We start from the raw sequence: 22,359 nt of genomic DNA on the forward strand, positions 1-22,359 counted from the left end.
GCCTTCTACAATTATGGAACACCCGAGTTTAACTGATATAATCACAAAAAAGTTATCAGACCATGAGCTTGAGTTTCTTTGATGTCAGTGTGTGAAGTCAATATTTTGTTAAAAACATGACCTCCTGGAGAGAATCAAAGTTTGTTTGAAAAACGTGTTCCGAATTTGTGGTTTTCATGGGTTAATGTTTTTCTTAATTTTTTTTTATTTAAGCGTAAAAAATCGCAAGCTTCCACATGAAGGTAAAAGCAAATCATTATGTTCAACTATCGATTTTCTATGATTTTTTGACCATCGGCCGATCTGTAAACCGTTCCGAATATGTGGGATGACTGCAGTTGTCCGGTAACTGGGCGTTGTTTAACTGGGCTGCTTTTTCAATTGTTGCATAATCACATCTGACATCTGTTGAGGCAAAAAGGCTTAAACAATATTCAAAAATCTGTATCATGGGAGTGGATTTTCTGATCGATTTGGTATTTTTGGTAAGTTATAGGTTTGCTTAGGATTACTCAGATCAAAATAGTAACACCCTGGAAAATGTGTACCCATTTGTTTTAATTCGACTAATAAACAACTTTTGTGAGAAATAAAAAGCAGATTTTGGATGCAAACAAACCAACTTCTGTGGCACTAAGAAGTGTGAACGCATTAGTAAATGTTCGACTAAAAAGCCTTATTGCGCAAAACAAGTGTTTTTTTTACATCTCGTTTTAAGATATGTTATTTTTAGGTAATTAGGTAATTTTATTAGGTTGCTTTAACAATTAAATGGCAGTGCGTGGCCGAATGGTTACGCTGTCCGCTTTGTAAGCGGATGATTCTGGATTCGATTCCCATCTGCTGCAACCTTCCATCGGATGAGGAAGTAAAATGTCGGTCCCCAGCCTTGGTTGTTAGCCCAAGTAACATTTTTTGTTGCGGATCCTTAAATGCAACTATTTCGTAACACCCAAAATGTGCTATCACAACATAGTTAGAACACTCGTGGTGCCCTAAAAAGCGCACGAAAATTTTGTGTTGGCAACATTTAGCCGCTTGTTTCAACTTTGTTACGACGAAGTTCCAGAAACAGTTTGTTTGTCTAAATATGTCGGTAAAGTAGTTTGTTGTGTTGTCATGATGTTGCCATTATGTTGTCGTTTAATTTGCGCGAAACAAAAAAAAATCAATTTAAACAAAAAAACTAAAGTGTGTCTATCGAGATTCTGGACTGGTACCTTCAAATCTTCACACCTTGCCTCTACCACTGAGCCACGGACTAATTGATGAAAGGACAAATGGTTGGGCTGAACTGTATCTAAGGATTTTTGATTTCAATATTATTCTTAGCACACAAATCAGGCTAAGTCACATGTTGCAACAATGGAACCAATAAGTTTTCAATATGTTTCGATTACAAAACGAAATTCATTGTTGCAAAGTTGTTTTCAATTCGAAAGGTTTGCAACATTGCAACGTATTGTTGCTAAAATGTCATTTTTATGTTTCTACAGAAAAACAAAACAAAAACTGGACTTAGTCAAATTTATCATGTTGCCAAATGCTACTTGGGAGGCCGTTAAGTCATTCCAGGTGTAGGAGTCGTCTCCATGCCATAAGTACAAACAACACACCAAACCAAGCCTACTTCCGGTGGAATCGCTGGCGGCGGTTGGACTCGCAATCCGAAGGTCGTCAGTTCAAACACTGGGGTGGAAGGTTCCTTGGAGTAGAAAGAGGTTTGAGTGCTCTCCCCATTCAAGCCTTCGGACTCCTAGGTTCGAGCAGAAACTTGCAATATAGACCACAAAAGACCCGGGGGTCGTTAATGTAGATGGTTTGATTTTTTTTTTGATTTTTGAAGGAGAACGAATTGGACAGAGAAGGAAAAAAATTGCAAAAATAACCTTCGAAAGATATCACAGTAAAAAATAATGTAATTTTTGAAGATGTAGTTTTGGAAGATTGAATATTACCTTTTTAATGCTGTAATTTTACCTCAATTTAGACTGAAAATGGGGCATTACACCAAAAAAGTGGTAAAATTACACATTTTCTGAGGTAATATTACACATTTTTTCTGACATAAAATATGTACCATTTCCAGATGTAATATTACCATGATTTTTTTTATTGTGATGTTATAGATGACCAAAACTGTATGAAAAAAAAATGACCAAAACTGTTATCTTTTGAGCTACAAGTTGATCAAAATTTCAACATCGTGCACAAAAAAAAGTGTTTTTTAATGCGTGGCTTTTTATCTATAGAAGTCATGATTCAGCTTGACAATCTCTAAAAATATGTTTTCCAAAAGTTTAAAAAAAATTCTTAAATAATTGCTGCAAAGACGTTGAAGGTTGCTGCAGTACATTTTCTGAAACAGGGAAAATGAGGGTTTCTCTAGCATCATAGCATACACTCATTTAAGACCACGATTTTTGAGGGAATATGTTATTTATTTTGTAACATTCTTCATAATGGATGCTTTTTTTTCGCACTTTTGGTAATGCTTGATCTTTTCCGCAAAAAAAAAAAAATTTTTGTCATTAAAATACAGCCCAAAAGTGGCCGAAATATCGATAGTTCAAAATTAGGGCGAATAGGAATATACTTTGTTTGCAAATTTTCTCTATTTCAATCCATTGCATCAAAGCCCAAACGTGTTTTTTTTCTATACGTGGTAATTAAAGATAAATTTGTTTCCCGTGCAAATTTCCATGTTAAATAGAATCGCTTTGCGCAATGTGGGAACTAAGTCAATCGTTCCCAAAATTGAGGAAGTGTGTAAGACTCTAAAAGGATAAAAAATGTAAATTTTGATGAGCGCTATCTATTTATTTTTAATATTCAAACTTACAACTTTACCGAACATATCAAATCGACTTGCAAATCCCTAGTTTTAGTTATTCGAATGTTTAAATTTTTAAGGAATAAATAGCAAGGAAATCGTTGCTATCCTTGAAAAAATGGACAACGTCCCATTAAATAAAGATAAGCAACGAAAAAATTATTTGCTAAAACGTAAACAAAACGTTAATAAACGAAACATTTCTTGTTTACAAAACCAGTATAAAAGGCAATGGCATGATTTTTTCCCGTTGATAACTAGCTCGATCGAAATTGTTTATCAACTACTAAAAGCATTGTTAAGGGGTCATTGCACTATCACTTGTAATAAACTGTGAAACATTCCACCTCAAAGTTATTCCGGCACTTGTGGGTGACTTATAGCTCGTACGAGCCGCGAACATCGACAGACGTTCTTTTCATAACTCGAATCAACTTTATCATTCATCGTTACAACAGTTTGGTTGATGGAATGATTGGTGTTTGTTCTGATGTGATTGAAAAGTGCGTAACAAAAGATACAATCGTTTAAGTGCGTGTATTTAGGTGGTTTACCCTAACTATTCGTATTGTTTCATAGGGAGGGAAAATCTTTGCTTTTGGAGTATAAATTGAGCTAGTTGTATCTAGTCGGGATTAGAGCTGAACAAGCAGCGTTGGTAAAATGATCAGAACAGTTTCAACTGCTGTGTTTTTGTTGTTTGGAGCTGCAGTCCTTGCAGGACCTGCTGTAAGTATCGACTTTTTGTATTGATTCAACTCTGTACTGAAGGATTCCTAATCCAATCCAGGGATTCAACCCGGAACGGCTCGGTCGCCTGATCAAGGTTTGCACCAAGGGAGCGAACGTGACCCGGGAGCTCGTGGAGGGCTACAAACGGCTGGAGTTCCCGGCGGATCCGGTCACCAAGTGCGTCATGCGTTGCATCGGACTCAATATGGGCGTGTACGACGATCTGACGGGAGTTCACATGGACGCCACCTGGCAGATGTTCCGCTCGGGGAGGAAGGATTTTGAGAAGAAGGCGTACGTCGATGAGCATTTAGGGTGTATTCGGGGGAATTTGAAGTCCTTGGCGGATGATGCGTATTGTGAGCGCGTTTACGGATCTTATTTATGCTACAAGGAAGAATTCGAACGACTGACTATGGGAGCTGCGAAGAGTAAGAAAAACTAGTCACATGTGTTACATTGTAATGAAAATAAAAGCTTTCTCCAATTTGATTTTTTTCTACATCTTGTAAGATGAAAACCCAATGATCCATAGGGAGAAACATCTCGGAATCGCATAGATGAGGCAGATTTGCTCCACTTGGCACCGTTGGCAATGGACCGGAAAACTGCATCCGACATGCCCGATTACAAGCCTTATCATTGTTTCGGTGGATTATTACCATAAACCAAAACAATTGCCCTCGTACCGAAGCGTAGTAATACTGGTACTAGTGGGAGGGTTAAGAAATATGGCCACATGGCTGATGAAATCGGTGCCAACAAACCCTGCTACCAGCGGTATCATAGACAGATGCAACCGCACAGCACAGTGGACTTACAACAATTGACCGCAAGAGGCCGTGGTTGGGAAGATTTATGGATACGGGTGTACGCGTTACGTGATGTGTGCAACGCTATATTGATTGTCCTAGAATTGAATCCGGCTTTTGCGTTACTAAACTTTGTTTTTTTAATTTTTATTAAAAATTTGGCGATAATCCTTATCTACTGGTACAATTATTTGTAGTTAAAAATAACTTGAAATCATAGACAAACAGACATTTATCATTAAAATTGATTATCAAACAGAGCCATCTACACCCACCGAAAAGAAACTGATCGCTGTTGAACTGTGGTTTTAAATTCAAAATTGATGTCCCGAGCAGACGGAAATAACTTGGGAAGGTCAGTTTTTGATATTGTGAGAAGATCGAAATATGTTATTGGGATGATCGGATTAGTTGTTAAAATAACAAAAATTAATAACAAAGATTTGTTCGAAGAATAACTTAAACTGTTATTATGTTGTTATTGCAATAACAAACCAATAATACAGAAGGAATCATGAAGGAATAACAAGATGTGTTATTTTGTGCGGAGAGGTGGAGCAGCATAATAACACAAAATATTATTGAACTGGTATGTCTCCATAACAAAAAAAGTTATTGTTTTGGTTTATTTGTAATTTGCAAATAAACCTGCAGTTGCCATAACTACTCTGTACTAGTCAGGGCTGCAGAGTCGGGTACCTCCAAGCGACTTTGAATCTCATACATTGAAGACAACTCCATACATTGAAGACAACTCCGACTCTAGATGCAGGATATGACGCCAACGACGACTTCAGCTCTCCAAAAATAAAAGTTGCTGAAAATTTGCTCAATCCGATGCAGTCTCCGAGGTCTCACTCCAGCTCGAACTTCAACGTCAGCTCCGACTTATAATAATAACAGTTTTTGATAACAGTTCGACTAATAATAACAGTTTTTGTTATTCACCCTTCAAAAATTCTCAATAAATAAATCAATTCCGTTAGGGAATATAACAAAATTTAAAAAAAATGAACTCTCAAAAATTAATTTTATCGGATTAATTCTAGCTTGAAACCCCATTTCATGGTGAAATAAATGACCCCGATGAAATTGGTCAAAATTATTTCATAGCTCTAGCCAATTTTAGTAAAATCCCGTAGGGGGTATATCAAATAATTAAAAAAAATCAACTTTCAAAATTTCAACTTTATAGAATAATTTTAGCTTAAGGACCCCATTTCATGGCCAAGATAATGGCCCTGGCGAAATTGGTCAACATAATCCCATAGTTCTAACCATTTTAAACAAAGTTCTTTAGAAGGTATATCAAATAATTTAAAAAATCAACTTTCAAAATTTCAACTTTTCAGAATAATGTTAGCTTAAGGACCGCATTTCATGGTCAAAATAATGACCTTGACAAAATTTGTCAAAATTATCCCATAGTTCTAACCATTTTAAACAAAGTCCTTTAGGGGGTATATCAAATAATTAAAAAAATCAACTTTCAAAATTTCAACTTTTAAGAATAATTTTAGCTTAAGGACCCCATTTCATGGCCAAAATAATGACCCTGACGAAATTAGACAAAATTATCCCAAAGATCTAAACATAGTTAACAAAAGCAAAAATAATAACAGATTGTGTTATGGACACTTAGAAACTTTTCCATTTGTGCGATTTATGGTAATTTTATTTCTAAGTCAGTATACCGAACGAATAACAAATTTTGTTATTAGGAGAATTTTTGAAATGTATAACATTTCCTCTTATTAACGTGTTATTAAACATTTTCAATATAATATCACTTCAATACCAAATTTTGTTATTTTATCAGAAACTGTTATTATTTTTTCTTCTTGAAGTTGAACTTCAGGATAAAATAATAACACTTTTTGTTATTTTAACACGATTTGTTATTGAAATATTATTAATTTTGTTATTACCGTCTGTCCGGGATTGGTGGTTTTTCGACCATTCAAATTGATCGTTAAATTGAGAGAATCTCAAAGAGATGAACGTCTGTTTGTCTGTGAATAATGTTGGCTGGCCGTGCATGCTAAGAACTATTTGTGCTGGTGTCGGTTCGAGCAGCAAAAAAGTGAGAAAAGAGGGTGTAATATCTTAATTTACGTCTTGGCACGCGCTGCCTCCATGTAAAAGCTAGTGCAAGTAACATATCTTCAGTATCACGCCAATTTATAATTTTTTTTTCTTATTATGTCAAGGTCGGGTCGTGTGGTACTTTTTCCGCATAAAGTTTATTGTAATGAAAGTATAGTGTGTTGAATGCAACTTTCTCCGTTGTCCCCCATTCCCTCCTCCCTCCAACTCAATCTGCTTAGTCGCGGTTGATAAATGGCTAGCCCGTCTGGACTGAACCCGTACGCAAATCGTGTTTTATTGTGTATGTGAGTACCGTGGAAAAAAAACAACTGTTTGGGTATGTATGTCTGCCTGAGAGAATCTACAATGAGTGCTAGCAGGTTAAACGTAGGCGACGAGACAAACTATGTGCAAATTGGTGGTCGTCGTTGCCTAGATTGGCTCTTAATGTGCGGGTTAGAAAGAATTTTTGAATTAAATATACTTTATTGAATCTTTCTTATAATAATTACATTTGGTTTACATAATAAGTGGTCAGCTGTGGCTCTTCAGCTTTAGTTTGCTTTTCGTGATTTAAACACTGTTCATTTTCATAACTTTAAAAGTATATGATTTATCATTTTTGTAACACAAGGTACAATGAGGAAAAAAAAATGTTAGGAAAACATAACCTAACCTAAAACTAACTTAAACTTACAATAAACTAAACCAATCCTTGAATCAAGGGGTATTCAGAAATAGCACATTTTTCCCTGAATTTCAAACATTTTTCTTGAATCTTCTGATCCAACATTTTTACTTCTGCTAATTCATGAACCTCACTTGATCTTGTCCAGCCAGGAACATTCAAAACCATTTTGAGTACCTTGTTTTGGACACGCTGGAGCTTCAATTTATGAGTTCTAGCGCAACACTCCCAAACAGGTACTGCATACTCAATAACGGGGTAAATTATTTGTATGTAAACTGCTAACTTATTTTTCAAAGATAGCTTTGATTTTCTATTAATTAAAGGATACAAACACCTGATGAGAATGCTGCATTTGTTCAATATTTTATCTACATGCTGCCGAAACAATAGTTTCGAGTCAAGTATGAGACCTAAATAGACAACTTCCTTTGACCAGGGTATTGAAACATCATTCATTTTAATCAAAACATCATCCTTAGGGGCAAATCGGGCCGATTTGGAAAGTGGAAAAATGATGGTTTGAGTTTTGGCTGCATTTATGCGAATTTTCCAGTCGCCAAAGTATTCGGAAAGAACGTCAAGACCCTTCTGAAGACGGCCAACTAAATATCTGGTTATTTTACCCTTATAAATAACGGCAGTGTCATCAGCAAAAAGTGACAACACACCATTACCAGGAAGAGTAGGCAAATCAGATGTAAAAATATTGTACAGAAGTGGGCCAAGAATACTTCCTTGGGGAACCCCAGCATCAATGTTGAATAATCCAGAAGCAATCCCATTCAGAAAAACCTTGAACGATCTCTCCGAAAGATAGTGCTGGATAATTTTGATAAGATACATTGGAAAACCGTATAAATACAGTTTATGTATCAAACCATCATGCCAAACATTGTCAAAAGCCTTCTCAACATCCAACAAAGCCATAGCAGTTGATTTAGACTCAAGCTTGTTCTGCTTGATGATTTTGGTTACTCTCGTAAGCTGATGGGCAGTATTATGTCCCTTTCGGAAGCCAAACTGCTCGTTCAAAATTATATTATTATCGTTGGTAAAATCCAAAAGCCTTGAATAGATGACCTTCTCAAAGAGTTTGGACAGGCTACTCAAAAGACTAATGGGACGATAACTTGTTGGCGATGTTGGATCTTTTTGAGGCTTCAAAATTGGTATGACTTTGCCCAGCTTCCAATTGGTGGGGAAGTAACCAAGTTGCAAACATTTATTGAAAATATTGGCTAGATGTTGAAAGAACTGATCACTCTGTTTTTTCAACACCAGATTAAAAATGTTATCAAAGCCAGGAGCTTTCATATTTTTCATTTGTTTTACTGCAACTTTGACTTCCTCACCAGAAACATGGGAATCTGCAGGAAATTCAAAAGTAGAGCTATTAATTGTTGAAATACTATTGGCAACTGATGTTTCTTTACGGCTGGTCATGGAAGCGCCAAGATTATGAGAACTAACAAAATGAAGCCCAAGTGCATTTGCCTTTTCCTCTGATGTAATCAAAGGAGAATCCTCAACAATAAGAGGAGGAATAGGCTTTGGTTTGTTTTTAAGAACTTTTGAAAGTTTCCAAAATGGTTTTGAATAATTCCCAAGCTGGCTTACATGTTTTGAAAATTCTTGATTTCTAATATTGTCAAGTAGGTCTTGTATGATTTTGTTCAAATTGTTAACTGAAATCTTTTTGTCATAGTCCCCAGTCCGTTGATATTGTCTCCTATAAACATTCCTAAGTCTAATCAAGTGTTTAGTATCTACGTCAATATCAGTTACCTTAAAATTAACAGGAACCTCCCGAACGTTGGCAGCCTCTGCTTGGTTGATAGCCTGCTGGATCACCTCCAGCGAACGATCAATATCGGCAGAAGTTTCCGGGTGTTGATCATAGTCGATGTTGCTGTCGACCACTTGCTGAAACTGCTGCCAGTCAACGTTGTGGTAATCTTTCCGGGTTGGTTGCCGCTGCGGAGTAACGGAAGCTCCAACCTCCACAACCACCGGATAGTGATCAGAACTCAACTCTTCAAACACCTCAGGATGAGCCACGTTCTCAGCCATATTGGTAATGAAGAAATCGATGATTGAGTGATTCCCAGACCGAGCCACCCTCGTTGGACGATCCGGACTCACAACGTTGTAGTATCCGTTTTGCAGATCGTTGTGCAGAATCACTCCGTTCCGATTCCTCCTGCTGTTGCCCCAAACTTCATGCTTCGCGTTGAGGTCACCAGCGATGATGTACTTTGCGCTCCGCCGTGTCAGCTTCTGGATATCGCTCTTCAGTTTTGCTGCTGAACCATCTCTGGAATTCACCTGACGTGGGCAGTATGCAGCAATGAAGAGTACTGGGCCAACCGAAGTGGGAATTTCCACCCCAACAGCCTCGATGATGTCCAGCTTGAAGTGTGGCAACCGGCGTGGCTTGAGATCACGATGAACAGCGACAAGCACACCTCCTCCTCCAGAGGTGGTCCTGTCGAGCTGCGTCGCGATCTTGTAGTTTTGCAGATAAACTTTTTCACCGGGCTTCAGATGAGTTTCCGTGATGACAGCTACGTCGATCTCCTTCTCGCGAAGAAAATCCACCAGCTCTAAATTCTTCCTCCTAATGGAGCAAGCGTTCCAATTCAGCAGCTTGAGGGACCTACGATCCATACTGGATGACGAACGAGGTCAGCACTTCAATCTGCTGGGTCTTGGTTTTGCATCCACGCAGTGCAGCGGACATCTGTTTGAAAATATTGAGGAGTTCGGTTGAGGTGTAAAGATCATTACCATTTTCCTCAACTGCTGGTTCTTGGGTTGGTCTTGGCTCCTGGCTGAAGCCCGGTGGTGGCGGTCTCGGCTCCTGGCTGGAACCCGGCCGTGGATGATTCATCTCAGCTCTCTTCCTGGGATCCAACGGCAACGGTGCCAAGTTCGGGACCTGGCGTCGCGGTTGAAGAGGTGGAAAATTTTGCTCCACCAGGGCTGGAGGAGTTCTACGACGCTGAGGCTGATTCTTCGTCGATGCTTGCTGCCGAATTTTCACGAACTCAGCTCTCTTGGGGCACTTTCGGTCGGTTGACGAGTGCTCGCCGTTGCAGTTGAGGCACTTCACCAGCGAATCTTGGATGCACTGGGATGTGATGTGCGCATCGGTACCACATTTGGCGCAACGACGCTTCAGGTGGCAGTTCTTACCTCCGTGCCCGAAGCCCAGACAGTTGAAGCATTGTGTGACGTCACGATGCACTGGTCGGTATCGCTCCCACGACACGATAATGTTGAAAACCGCTCGAATTGCCTTCAGCTCAGGAAGCGTCGTCGATCCCTTAGCCAAATGCAGCAGGTAGAGCTGGTCACGGTACTTGATGTCTTTGTTGCGTCGGCTCATTTTGTGCACGGCCAACACATCCAGTTTCAAAACTTTTAGCTCGGCAGCTAATTCCTCCACTGGCATGTCGTACAGACCTCTGACGACGATTTTGTACGGCTTATCCATGACGACATCATGGGTAAAGTACTCCGCCTCGTTTTCGGTCAAGTAATCCTTGACCAGTTGATAGTGCTGCCTGGATTGCACCAGCACCTTAAATCCGTCCTGACACAGACGAATGTTGCCTAGGATTTTCCCAGACTTGATGAGTTCAACCAGCCCCGCTCGAAAGTCGATCGTTGCTGCTGATTGCCGCACATAAAAAGGAGGGAGTTTCTCCTTTCGCTGTTTCACTTCGTTCTCCTTTGCTTCCACTACCTGGTCCTCGTCAGGCAGTCCAGCAAACTTGTTGTTCTTCAAAAGCTGCTCCTCGTGCGATGAAGAGTTCTCCTCCTCCTCATCCATCGGTACAGTACCGTCGCTCTTTTTCGTCTTTTTACTGTTCGATGTCACTTCCAAAAGCACCTTCCTTTTGGAAATTCCCGGTTTTTGGCCATCAGTTGAGGCCTCAACCTTCCTTTTGGAAATTCCCACTTTTTTGCCTGCTTGAGCCGCAGGTAGGCCAATATTGCCGGCGTTTTGCGCCGGGACGCGACGAGTCATGTTGATTCAGACAACCTTCACCAACGAATGCTCGGATAACAATAAGCGGGTTAGAAAGTGTGTCTTATCCGGTGCAAAAACGTGATTATACAGCTGGTTCGATTCCCATCTGCTGCAACCTTCCATCGGATGAGGAAGTAAAATGTCGGTCCCGGCCTTGGTTGTTAGGCCGTTAAGTCATTCCAGGTGTAGGAGTTGTCTCCATGCCATAAGTACAAACAACACACCAAACCAAGCCTACTCCGGTGGAATCGCTGGCGGCGGTTGGACTCGCAATCCAAAGGTCGTCAGTTCAAACCCTGGTGTGGAAGGTTCCTTGGATTAGAAAGAGGTTTGGGTGCTCTCCCCATTCAAGCCTTCGGACTCCTAGGTTTGAGCAGAAACTTGCAATAGAGACCACAAAAGACCCGGGGGTCGTTAATGTGGATGGTTTGATTTTGATTTGATTTGACAGCTGGTTCACTCGCCATTTGTTTACAATTGACTTGGTAGCTTGGTAGCATACTTCGATCGGGCTGGTATGCGAACATTTTAACATTCCAACGCCCAAGGCTTCAAAAAAGTTGGAACGGTAACTTAAACTCGCTGATTCTCGGGCATAACTCAACCAATCAAGATGATTCTTCTTTCCAGTGATTTGTTAGGATGTCTAGATGATTCTTGAACTTTGCAGAACTTAATTTGATCAAATTTCTAATTTTTGCGATCAAAAACATCGTTCCAACTTTTTTTTTCGCGTGTAAAAAAAAATTCGCCGAAAATTCCGCGGAGGCAGTCTTTTAAAAAAAGGTGGAACGATGTTTTCGGTCGCAGAAATTACAGATTTGTTTAAATCAAGTTCTGCAAAATTTTAGAATCATCTAGACATTCTAACAAATCACTGAAATCAAGAATCGTCCCGATTGGTTGAGTTATGCCCGAGAACCAGCGAGTTGAAGTTACCGTTCCACCTTTTTTTGGAGGCTTGGGCGTCCGTGTAAGTTGGAAATGCGTTGGGCGTTCCAGTGTTAATAGACTATGAAGAAGGTCCCATTCGACGCACTTTTTTTAAATTCTGGAGTTTTTTTTGAAAAGGTCCAATAAACCAAATTTTCAGTTTTTGCTTTTTGGGTGTTTTTAGAAGCGCCTTGTGTCAGGGGTATTGAAAAACACCCAAAAAGCAAATACTGAAAATTTGGTTTATTGGTCCTTTTCAAATAAACTCCAGAATTGTAAGCAATTAATCAAGACAATTATTAATACAAGAGCAACTCTCTACCAAAACCGGAAATGGATTTTATTTGTATTTTTTTATTTGTGGGGGCCTTCCCTTTGACCATAGAAGCTATTTTGTGTCATTGGTTAACCCATACACTGTCCCTGATTGCATAAATGTCCCATATGCATTTTCATCGATTTCGAGTTATTGATGCAGTTTGGTTCAAAATTGTGTGCTCTTTCGAAAGAGCCTATAACATCCTGTACTTTGTTCTAGAAATCAGGAGGAAATCCAGTTTTTTCGCGAAAACTTAACACGTAGCCTTATGTATGGGACAAACTTCAAATGCGTTTTTCTCAGCTTGCTGTTTTTGCATATGGGACATTTATGCGAACAGGGGCAGTACATGTCTCCAAACATTTTTGGCAGCTGTCCATACAAAAATGGTACGTAAATATTTAGACAGCTGTTACTTTTGAGTGAATTTTCTGATCATTTCGGTGTCTTCGGCAAAGTTGTAGGTATTGTTGAGGACTATTGAGAAAAAATAGGTTCACGGATTTTTTTTGCAGATTTTTTGATTATCTTTTTTTTTACAAAAAATTCAATTTCCCAAAATACGTATTTTTCGATTTTCGAGATTTTTCTAACAGACATTTAAACACATTTATTTCCGAAAAAGATCAGAGAAAATGTTTCAAAAACTACTGTAAACATAAAAAATGATTAAAAAGGTAATTTTGATGCAAATTTTTCCAAATTAATTACATAAATAGTTGACCGAAACAAAACAATAGATTTGTTTACAGTTACTGATAAAACCACGCGTGTTTATTTTCCAAATATGTTTGGTTATTGATTTATCATTCTAAAATATAATTTCAAACGTCAATTTTGATGTTTCAGTTAAGTACCATTAAGTATAGTTTTGATTAATTATACATTCTTGCGGCTTCAGCATTTTTGGTACTTTTAACATGAAAACAGCTATATTTATACCAGGGATGAACGGACATGACACGGGGTTTCAAAAAGTGAAGCAGGTTTTCTTTTACTTCTTCTTGGCGAACACCTGCGCAAGCGAGATCGCTTATGTCAAAATCTTCGCGCCACGTGGTCTTAAACGTAAACAAACCCAGCAGATCATGCAAACTCATGGGCACTTTTTGAAATGGTCGTATGATTTTATATTAAAAATACCATTTCTATCAATTTTTCGGCAATTTTAGTATCCATGATAAATTACATTGAATCATAAAGACAAGCTTAATGCCAAAAAACTGTTTCTAGTACAACACTAATGCTAAATGTTTTAATTAATTATTGCATAAGACATTTTGAGAAATCATGCGTAATCGCGCGATGCTACTTCGACAACTTGAGTATAGATGGCGCAAGTGATAGTTTGCTTCAGAAATTGGAAGAAAATTTGTTCCTGGTGTCATGTCCGTTCGTCCGTGTTTATACCCATAATTGGAAAAATATGCAATTAGGTTGATTACAACAAGCATTTATTGTATGTTTAAGAGAAACTTTTGCTAAAATACACAGTTTTCTTCATTTTTTGAGGCTAAATTAACAGGGGTCAACTTTTGGAAAAGTTAGAATTGGGTACTAAAGCCCTATGTAAATTTTTATGTACAACGGTAAAAACACGATTAAAAATCATTTCTGATCTTTTTTTCATTTTAATATAAAAAAAAAAATTGACAATACAACATTTTTTCGATGGATCAACTATGGTCCTCTTGGAACGAGCTGTCAAGTAGGAACATTTCTGTCAAAAGGACCACGAGTTTATTTTTTCCAAATTGATTTAAAAATCCATTTTAAACACTTTGTGGTCGTACAAAGGGTCATTGTACTCAGAAAAATAAGCTTTATCGCTGTAAACAATAATATCAGCAATCTAAGCTTCATTTTAGAACCAAATTATCGTTATCCTATTTTAGACCCCCTAATTTTTTGGACGAAAACGAGCAGTTCTTCGCTTTATTTTAGTAAAGTTTCTGAAACTTGCATTATTTCGACTTACTGAGGTTAAATAATCAATCAAAAAATGATTGGATAGTTGATTCAATCATGAAATAGTAATGCTGAGCAATTCTCTACGAAATCGGTCTTTTTTCTTAAATTTTAATTTTTGTATTTTTCAATCCGACTGAAACTTTTTTGGTGCCTTCGGTATGCCCAAAGAAGCCATTTTGCATCATTAGTTTGTCCATATAATTTTCCATACAAATTTGGCAGCTGTCCATACAAAAATGTTATGTGAAAATTCAAAAATCTGTATCTTTTGAAGGAATTTTTTGATCGATTTGGTGTCTTCGGCAAAGTTGTAGGTATGGATACGTGCTACACTGGAAAAAAAGATACACGGTAAAAAAATGTTGGTGATTTTTAATTTAACTTTTTGTCACTTAAACTTGATTTGCAAAAAAAACACTATTTTTATTTTTTTATATGTTTAAGAGGACATCAAAAGCCAACTTTTCAGAAATTTCCAGGTGGTGCAAAAAATCTTTGTACGAGTTATGAATTTTTGAATCAATACTGATTTTTTCAAAAAATCGAAAAATTGGTCGCAAAAATTTTTCAACTTCATTTTTCGATGTAAAATCAAATTTGCAATCAAAAAGTACTTTAGTGAATTTTTGATAAAGTGCACCGTTTTCAAGTTAAATCCATTTTTAGGTGACTTTTTTGAAAATAGTCGCAGTTTTTCATTTTTTTTAAAAATAAGTGCACATGTTTGCCCACTTTTGAAAAAAATATTTTTGAAAAGCTGAGAAAATTCTCTATATTTTGCTTTTTAGAACTTTGTTGATACGACCCTTAGTTGGTGAGTTATTAACATGCAAAGGTTTAAAAACAGGAAAATTGATGTTTTCTAAGTCTCACCAAAACAACACACAATTTTCTAATGTCGATATCTCAGCAACTAATGGTTCGATTTTCAATGTTTCGTGAAATTTTCCGATCTCTTCGAAAAAAATATTTTTTAAACCTAGACTAACATTTCAAAAGGGCCAAACATTCAATATTACGCCCTTTTAAAATGTTAGGCTTGGTTTAAAAATTGGTTGATTGAAAATATTTTTTTCGAAAAGATCGGAAAATTTCACGAATGATTCATATTTTAACATTGAAAATCGGACCATTAGTTGCTGAGATATCGACATTAGAAAATGGTGGGTTGTTTGGGTGAGACTTAGAAAACATCAATTTTCCTGTTTTTAAACCTTTGCATGTTAATAACTCACCAACTAAGGGTCGTATCAACAAAGTTCTAAAAAGCAAAATATAGAGAATTTTCTTAGCTTTTCAAAAATATTTTTTTCAAAGGTGGGCAAACATGTCCACTAATTAAAAAAAAATGAAAAACTGCGACTATTTTCAAAAAAGTCACCTAAAAATGGATTTAACTTGAAAACGGTGCACTTTATCAAAAGTACTTTTTGATTGCAAATTTGATTTTACATCGAAAAATGAAGTTGAAAAATTTTTGCGACCAATTTTCCGATTTTTTGATAAAATCAGTATTGATTCAAAAAATCATAACTCGTACAAAGATTTTTTGCACAGCCTGGAAATTTCTGAAAAGTTGGCATTTGATGTCCTCTACAACATATATATAAAAACAAAAGTAAAAATAGTGTTTTTTTGCAAGTAAAATTTTAGTGACAAAAAGTTAAATTAAAAATCACCAACATTTTTTACCGTGTATCTTTTTTTCCAGTGTAGCCCGTATCCATACCTACAACTTTGCCGAAGACACCAAATCAATCAAAAAATTCCTTCAAAGATACAGATTTTTGAATTTTCACATATCATTTTTGTATGGACAGCTGCCAAATTTGTATGGAAAATTATATGGACAAACTAATGATGCAAAATGGCTTCTTTGGGCATACCGAAGGCACCAAAAAAGTTTCAGTCGGATTAAAAAATACAAAAAAAAATCGAATGACCGAAATCTGGGAGAACTGCTCTGCTGTTTTGTTGTGAAAATGCTAGTGACCATGGCTGATTTCAGACGTCGAACTCAGAACAGAGTCAAAATTGTTTCAAATGATGCTGAACTTGCCAAATAAAAGGTTCGCAGACAAAACACGCTTGAAATTGTGATTTAATTGAATTTTTCATCAAAAACCCTTCAGAGGGTCCACTATAGGAAAGGGGCCCACTAATGTATAACGTACCCTACAAAGTTGTAGAGCAGATTTGTTTTTTAAATAAATGACGATATAGCTATGCCAAGAAATTAAAATTTTGAAGACAAAGATTAAAACAGAACTTTTTGTTAACTGTACCTGTCATTGACCATTCACCCTCAAAGAAGCCGGAATGCGCCCGGTGGGTATGCAACCACAACTCGTTTTCTTCGTTCGTTTTCTTACAACCACGTTTCATTGAGAGCGTCGAGCGGCAGTTCGCTTTGTTTTTATTTTCATTCACGCTCGAGAGAAGCTCGCACGAAGAAGAGCAAACACGCTGCCACTTTATTGATTGCGAAACGGGGCGTCAAACACTTTGTTTTTTTTTTTCCAAATCCAACTTCGAGTAATGGTCAAGGTCGCCACCCCAACAAAACACACTTTCGGATGTGTGTCTTTGCACTTGAGCGACCATGTGCGGCATTGAAATACGCTGCTAGAGAGATATTTGTGGAAACAACGATATTAGAAAAAAATGTGCAAAACTCATCATCGTTTGCGATTCCTGCAGCAGAATAGCGAACGTATGCTAATGCCAAAACCATGTTATGTGTGGCGTCTGCTTTTTTTGTGTGCCTATGTTTATGGACTGAATCGTTGGAATCACTAATTGGACTATTGACCTCGTCACCGGAAGTAGGAATTGACAAGGTGACCAATTAAATTAGTCAACTTGACCGTTCGTCAGTTATGAAAGCATTTGTATGTTTGTTCAGCATCAACGTCTAGTAAAGGCATATTTTTAGAGCACTTAAAGCTTTTAAATTTGGAAACGGATGTACACATTTTGTTGGCCTGAGTCTGTTCTAACCGAAACCAACCAGAAAAATCAAAATATTGTGCTCCAACATGGTTAAAACTGCTGTCCCAATTCGCCCCATTTGTCCCGATTGACCCCAGTTTACGGTAGTGTAGTTGTACCGCAGGTACATGAAGTGGGTTGAGTTTGAGCCCGTACTGTTCATACAATAACACAATTCTGAATCTACAGGGGGGGAAGAAGCGTGGAGACATACCACCATACGCTGCGAGATTTTGGTATATTCGTTACAACGTTATGATGTTTTGGTGCTCCGGGACCCTCTGGGATGGGACATTGTATTTACACGGATGTCCTGGATCGATAAATCAACCACGACAAAATGTAAACAAACTGTGCATTAGGGTGGTACATTTTTCATATATTTTTATATTTTTTATATTATTGCATGAGTAAGCGTTTAGCAAAATTATTTGGACTAAAATTTAAAAAAATCATTTCACAAAAACAAACCGCAATGATTTTGAGATTAGAGTAAACTGTTAATATTGGAACGGTATTGGAATTATCAGGTCGTAACCCTACCGTTCGTTAATTATTGTTGTCGCCTTGCACTTTTAGATGCACTAAATAACCATAGACAATAAGAACTAAATTGTGAACAATAATGGTAAAAGTTGTCTTTGTGTAAGTTGTAACAAAAAAAAAAAGATAAATCTTGAACAAAAGTTTACCCTAACATTAGTCGCTGACCAAACAAATCTGTTCAATTTACTCCATAAATGAGAATTACAAACAGGAAAAAAAAAAACAGATTGTCAACAACGAGCATCACGGAAGTTGTGCACCTCGTCTACGTTAGGTCGTTGGCTGATGGTACTTGACACTCTGAATCGGACATATTGTTTGGATAATCCCCCAGGAAGCAGTAGGCTGTGAGCTGTGGTAGTGGTTTGGATATATGCAAATTGGTATTGTACTTTGCTCCGCTGTGATGGTGATTATGATTACGATCAAAATTTGTGATGAGAGTTTTCCAAAAAATGGTCCCTTCTTCATTGAATACCATAACATTCAAATGTCCATGCCTTCTTTCGATCATTTATCATGTTCAGTTCTTATTGTGTGCAAATTGTTTAGGGCATGATGTACAACTCCCAGTCATTATCTTTTGCATTTTTAGTATTTTTTTGGCTTTATGATTGAACTTTGTTTAAAACGAGGGTTAGGTTTGAGAGGGCTCAGATTTTTTTCCTAGATTCACATGATTCAAAAATTCACCAATAAAAATTCCATGTTATTTAAGTGAAAGTGAAAAATACTGCGAGCAAAGCGAACTGCCAAACTTGCCACTGGCTCAAATTTGGTATAAATCGATAAATTCTTCAATAGTACATACCGTAAAACGGGGTGACTTTGATAGCCGGGGTGACTTTGATAGGTTTGCGATTTTTACGCAAAATGAAGAGTACAATTAAAATACGTAAGGAATGGTTAAGAAACATACTGACCGTGGTAGAGAAGTGTTCGAAGTACCTCAAAAAGAACTTTTCATAAAATTTTGACAAGTTTAAAAAGTTAGATAAGTATAGTTAAGAAAATGTTGATGAAAGTCATTATTTTGAACTTCTCAAAGTGTCATGATTTTCTCAATGAGAATGATTTTTAATCGGAAAACGGAATGCATTTTCGGATTCTTTGGACAATTTTCCACTAGGAGAAGGTTAAAAAAAATTGTAAATAATATATAATATTTTGTTTTTGAAACACAATTTAAAAAAATCACCAACTTTATAGGCAATTTCAGTTGAACAAATTTCATGTAAAATGTGAAAATCTGTGATTCGTGCTTGAAATTCAGTATAAAATGCAATATAAATCGATAATTTTATAAACAAAACAAGTTTTAACAAATTTCAGGCAAAATTCCGACTTATTAACAATTTTACCTGAAATTTATATGTTTTTTTGCTAAAAAGCTTATACACTTAGTTAACTAAATATAAACATTGATTTTTTTTCTTAAAACTATATCAGCTACTTTAGTGATGGTACATTTAGCGTACAAATAAAGTTTGAACATCTTAAATATGATTTTAACAAGAAAAACTATGACTATCAAAGTCACCCCGGAATTAAAACTAAAATTTTTTAACGTAACTATTTTTCTAAACATTATTGAAAAAACTTTTTTTCCGAAATAGTGCATGGACTTTGTGTGGCCTACCCCAGTACATGTTTTAAAAATAATAATCTTGAGAAAAACCTTACCTGTTCGAAAATATTCCAAAAACAAATTGAAATCCTATCAAAGTCACCCCGGTTTACGGTACCTGGTATTTGATCAAATGTTACGCAATTTAAATTTGTGTATTTTAATTGCCTTAAAGCAGTAATAACAATATTCAAATTTGAGCTCAGACTTACTTACAGGGTTGTTACGGACGGTGCGAATCGCGCGAATCGCGCGAATCTGGCGCGGATTTGCTGGCTAATTTTGCTCAGGCGCGGATTTCGCGCGGATAGCAATTTTGATAAACAAAATAATTGCGAACGATAAAATTTCTTTCAATTCACAAAGGAAAATATTATTAGGAATTAAATAAATTCAATCTTTTTCGTTGTGTGCAAAAACATCAATTTCTAAAAAGTTGTTAATGAAGAAAATTTTCTTCTGAAAATTATCGATTTTATTTCTTAATACGAAACATCGAAATAATCTTCAAGGAGCGTTTTTTTTAAATGCATTGAGATTTGTTATATAAATTTAACATGACATTACAACTCATTATTTTTAAAACATCTGCTTAACAATTCATATTAATAACAATTTTATTAAAATCAAAATAACAAAATTCGAAAAATACAGAATTTCGAAAATTTGAAGCTATGAAACTTTTTAGATTTTCTAAGTTTTTTTAATATAAAAATTGAAATTTTTAAATTTTTGGTTTATTGAAAAATGAAAAATTCTGTTGCCACCCTGATTCAGGTAGAATTTATTCAAAAATAAAAAAAAAGAAATCTGGAATTCAACAATTTGAAATTTCAGAATTTACATATTCAAAAAATAAAAAAAAGAATTCATAATTTGAAATAACGTAAAAAGTACGAATTATTAAATTGAAAAATTACATTACATTACATTACATTAGATTACAATTAAAATGGAGGGACTCGTGGCGCGGTGGTTAGCGGCTTCGGCTGCCGATCCCTAAGTTGCTATGGGGCTGCGGGTACGATGCCCGCCTTATCCTTCTGGAGCTTTTCGTTTAATCATGGTGTCGATTTCTGGAAAAGTCAGGGAAAACCTGGAATTGTCAGGGAATTTTATTTGACCTGGAAAAGTCAGGGAAAGTCAGGGACTTTCAAGCTGGGTCAGGGAATTTCGATGATCTTAAAATTATTACTACAACAATTCATTTCTTTTTGAAAATTCGCCCTTGATGATGTATTTGTATGTCATCCAGGCCAAACTTTGCAATATTTAATTTTTTATATTGGTCAGTCCGGAAGGAACGCAGAACTCCATATAAAAATGCTTAAGAAAAGGGTCACGATGAAAAGCGCGTAGCTTGTTTGCAATATGTTTAGCTTTAAAAATCAAATAATTTGGATTTGATTTGGATTTCCGTTCAACTGAAAATTACAAATTACTAGCGCTCACAGGGTGGGACAATATGAGGCAGTTGCCCCACCATCCTCAGAGATTTGTTCTAAAATTGGTCGTTTGCTTAGCATATAGGGACCATAGAGAAAATCATACATTTTGTCAGAAAAATTTAATGATTTAAAAAATCAAAAGTTAAAAATTCGAACATTTGAAAATTGAAAAAAATCTAAAATTCTAAAGCATAAAGATTCTAAATTTTAAAAAATTTGAAATTCTGATCTTTTGGAATTGTTGATTTCTTAATTTTTTAAATTCTTATTCTAAAATTCTAAAGAATGTAAGGCTAGAATTTTTTTCAAAATTTCACTTTAGTATTCGTTATCTAATTTTTTATTTTCTCAAAATTAAACTGAACTATGATTTAAAAATGATCCAAAGTAGTCTAATTTTGTGTAATCTAAAATGTAAGCAAAAAAATGATGGTGAAATGGAATTAAAAATTAAAGAATTAAAGAAATAAAACTAAAATTTATGGAAAAACATACTGACTCTGAACATTTAATTTCTTTAAAGTTTTGAGTAATGTTTTTTATCTTTATTTATTGTTCTTTTATTCTGGATACATTCAATTTTAATCTTGTGAATCTTAATCATATTTCAAACTTTACTCAAAAAATTATTATTGGGCATGTTCCAGTGGGTGTACTATGCTTCTATCCCAAATATGAGCTTGATTGGACGTAACAGAAGCTTCTCCGCCTTTGAATTTTAGATGGGATTCAACCAGTAAAAATATTTTTTTTAATTTGAACATTCTTGAAGAAAACTAAAAAAATTTAAAACATTCAAAAATTACAGCTCCAACATTCAAAATTGGATTTTTCAGAAATTAGAAAATAAAATTTGGAAAAATAGTATTTAAAAAACCCACAAAAAATTAAATTCATATTAAAAGAAGAAATTAAAAGATCCGAAAATTTTAGATCAAAAACTAAAAAAATCTGAAAACAAAAATCAAATATATTAAAAAATATTATTTTTCAATTCTTAAATTCTTAAACTCTTAAATTCTTAAATTCTTAAATTCTTAAATTCTTAAATTCTTAAATTCTTAAATTCTTAAATTCTTAAATTCTTAAATTCTTAAATTCTTAAATTCTTAAATTCTTAAATTCTTAAATTCTTAAATTCTTAAATTCTTAAATTCTTAAATTCTTAAATTCTTAAATTCTTAAATTCTTAAATTCTTAAATTCTTAAATTCTTAAATTCTTAAATTCTTAAATTCTTAAATTCTTAAATTCTTAAATTCTTAAATTCTTAAATTCTTAAATTCTTAAATTCTTAAATTCTTAAATTCTTAAATTCTTAAATTCTTAAATT

The 22,359-nt window shown here is 35.6% G+C and overlaps 2 protein-coding genes across 4 annotated transcripts in view; both read left to right on the forward strand.

Annotated features, from left to right (window-relative positions):
- The window catches only part of LOC120427646 (mannosyl-oligosaccharide alpha-1,2-mannosidase IA), an 85,364-nt gene that overhangs the window by 14,886 nt on the left and 48,119 nt on the right, over window positions 1-22,359 (forward strand). The gene's annotated exons all lie outside the window — the stretch shown is intronic.
- LOC120427876 (uncharacterized) lies at window positions 3,424-4,057 on the forward strand. The gene is made up of 2 exons (XM_039592843.1): window positions 3,424-3,562; window positions 3,624-4,057. Exons 1-2 carry the CDS (start codon window positions 3,497-3,499, stop codon window positions 4,008-4,010), a joined length of 453 nt encoding a protein of 150 aa, XP_039448777.1. The 5' UTR covers window positions 3,424-3,496; the 3' UTR covers window positions 4,011-4,057.

This window comes from Culex pipiens, chromosome 1 (genome assembly GCF_016801865.2).
Source record: "Culex pipiens pallens isolate TS chromosome 1, TS_CPP_V2, whole genome shotgun sequence".
Taxonomy (NCBI): domain Eukaryota; kingdom Metazoa; phylum Arthropoda; class Insecta; order Diptera; family Culicidae; genus Culex; species Culex pipiens.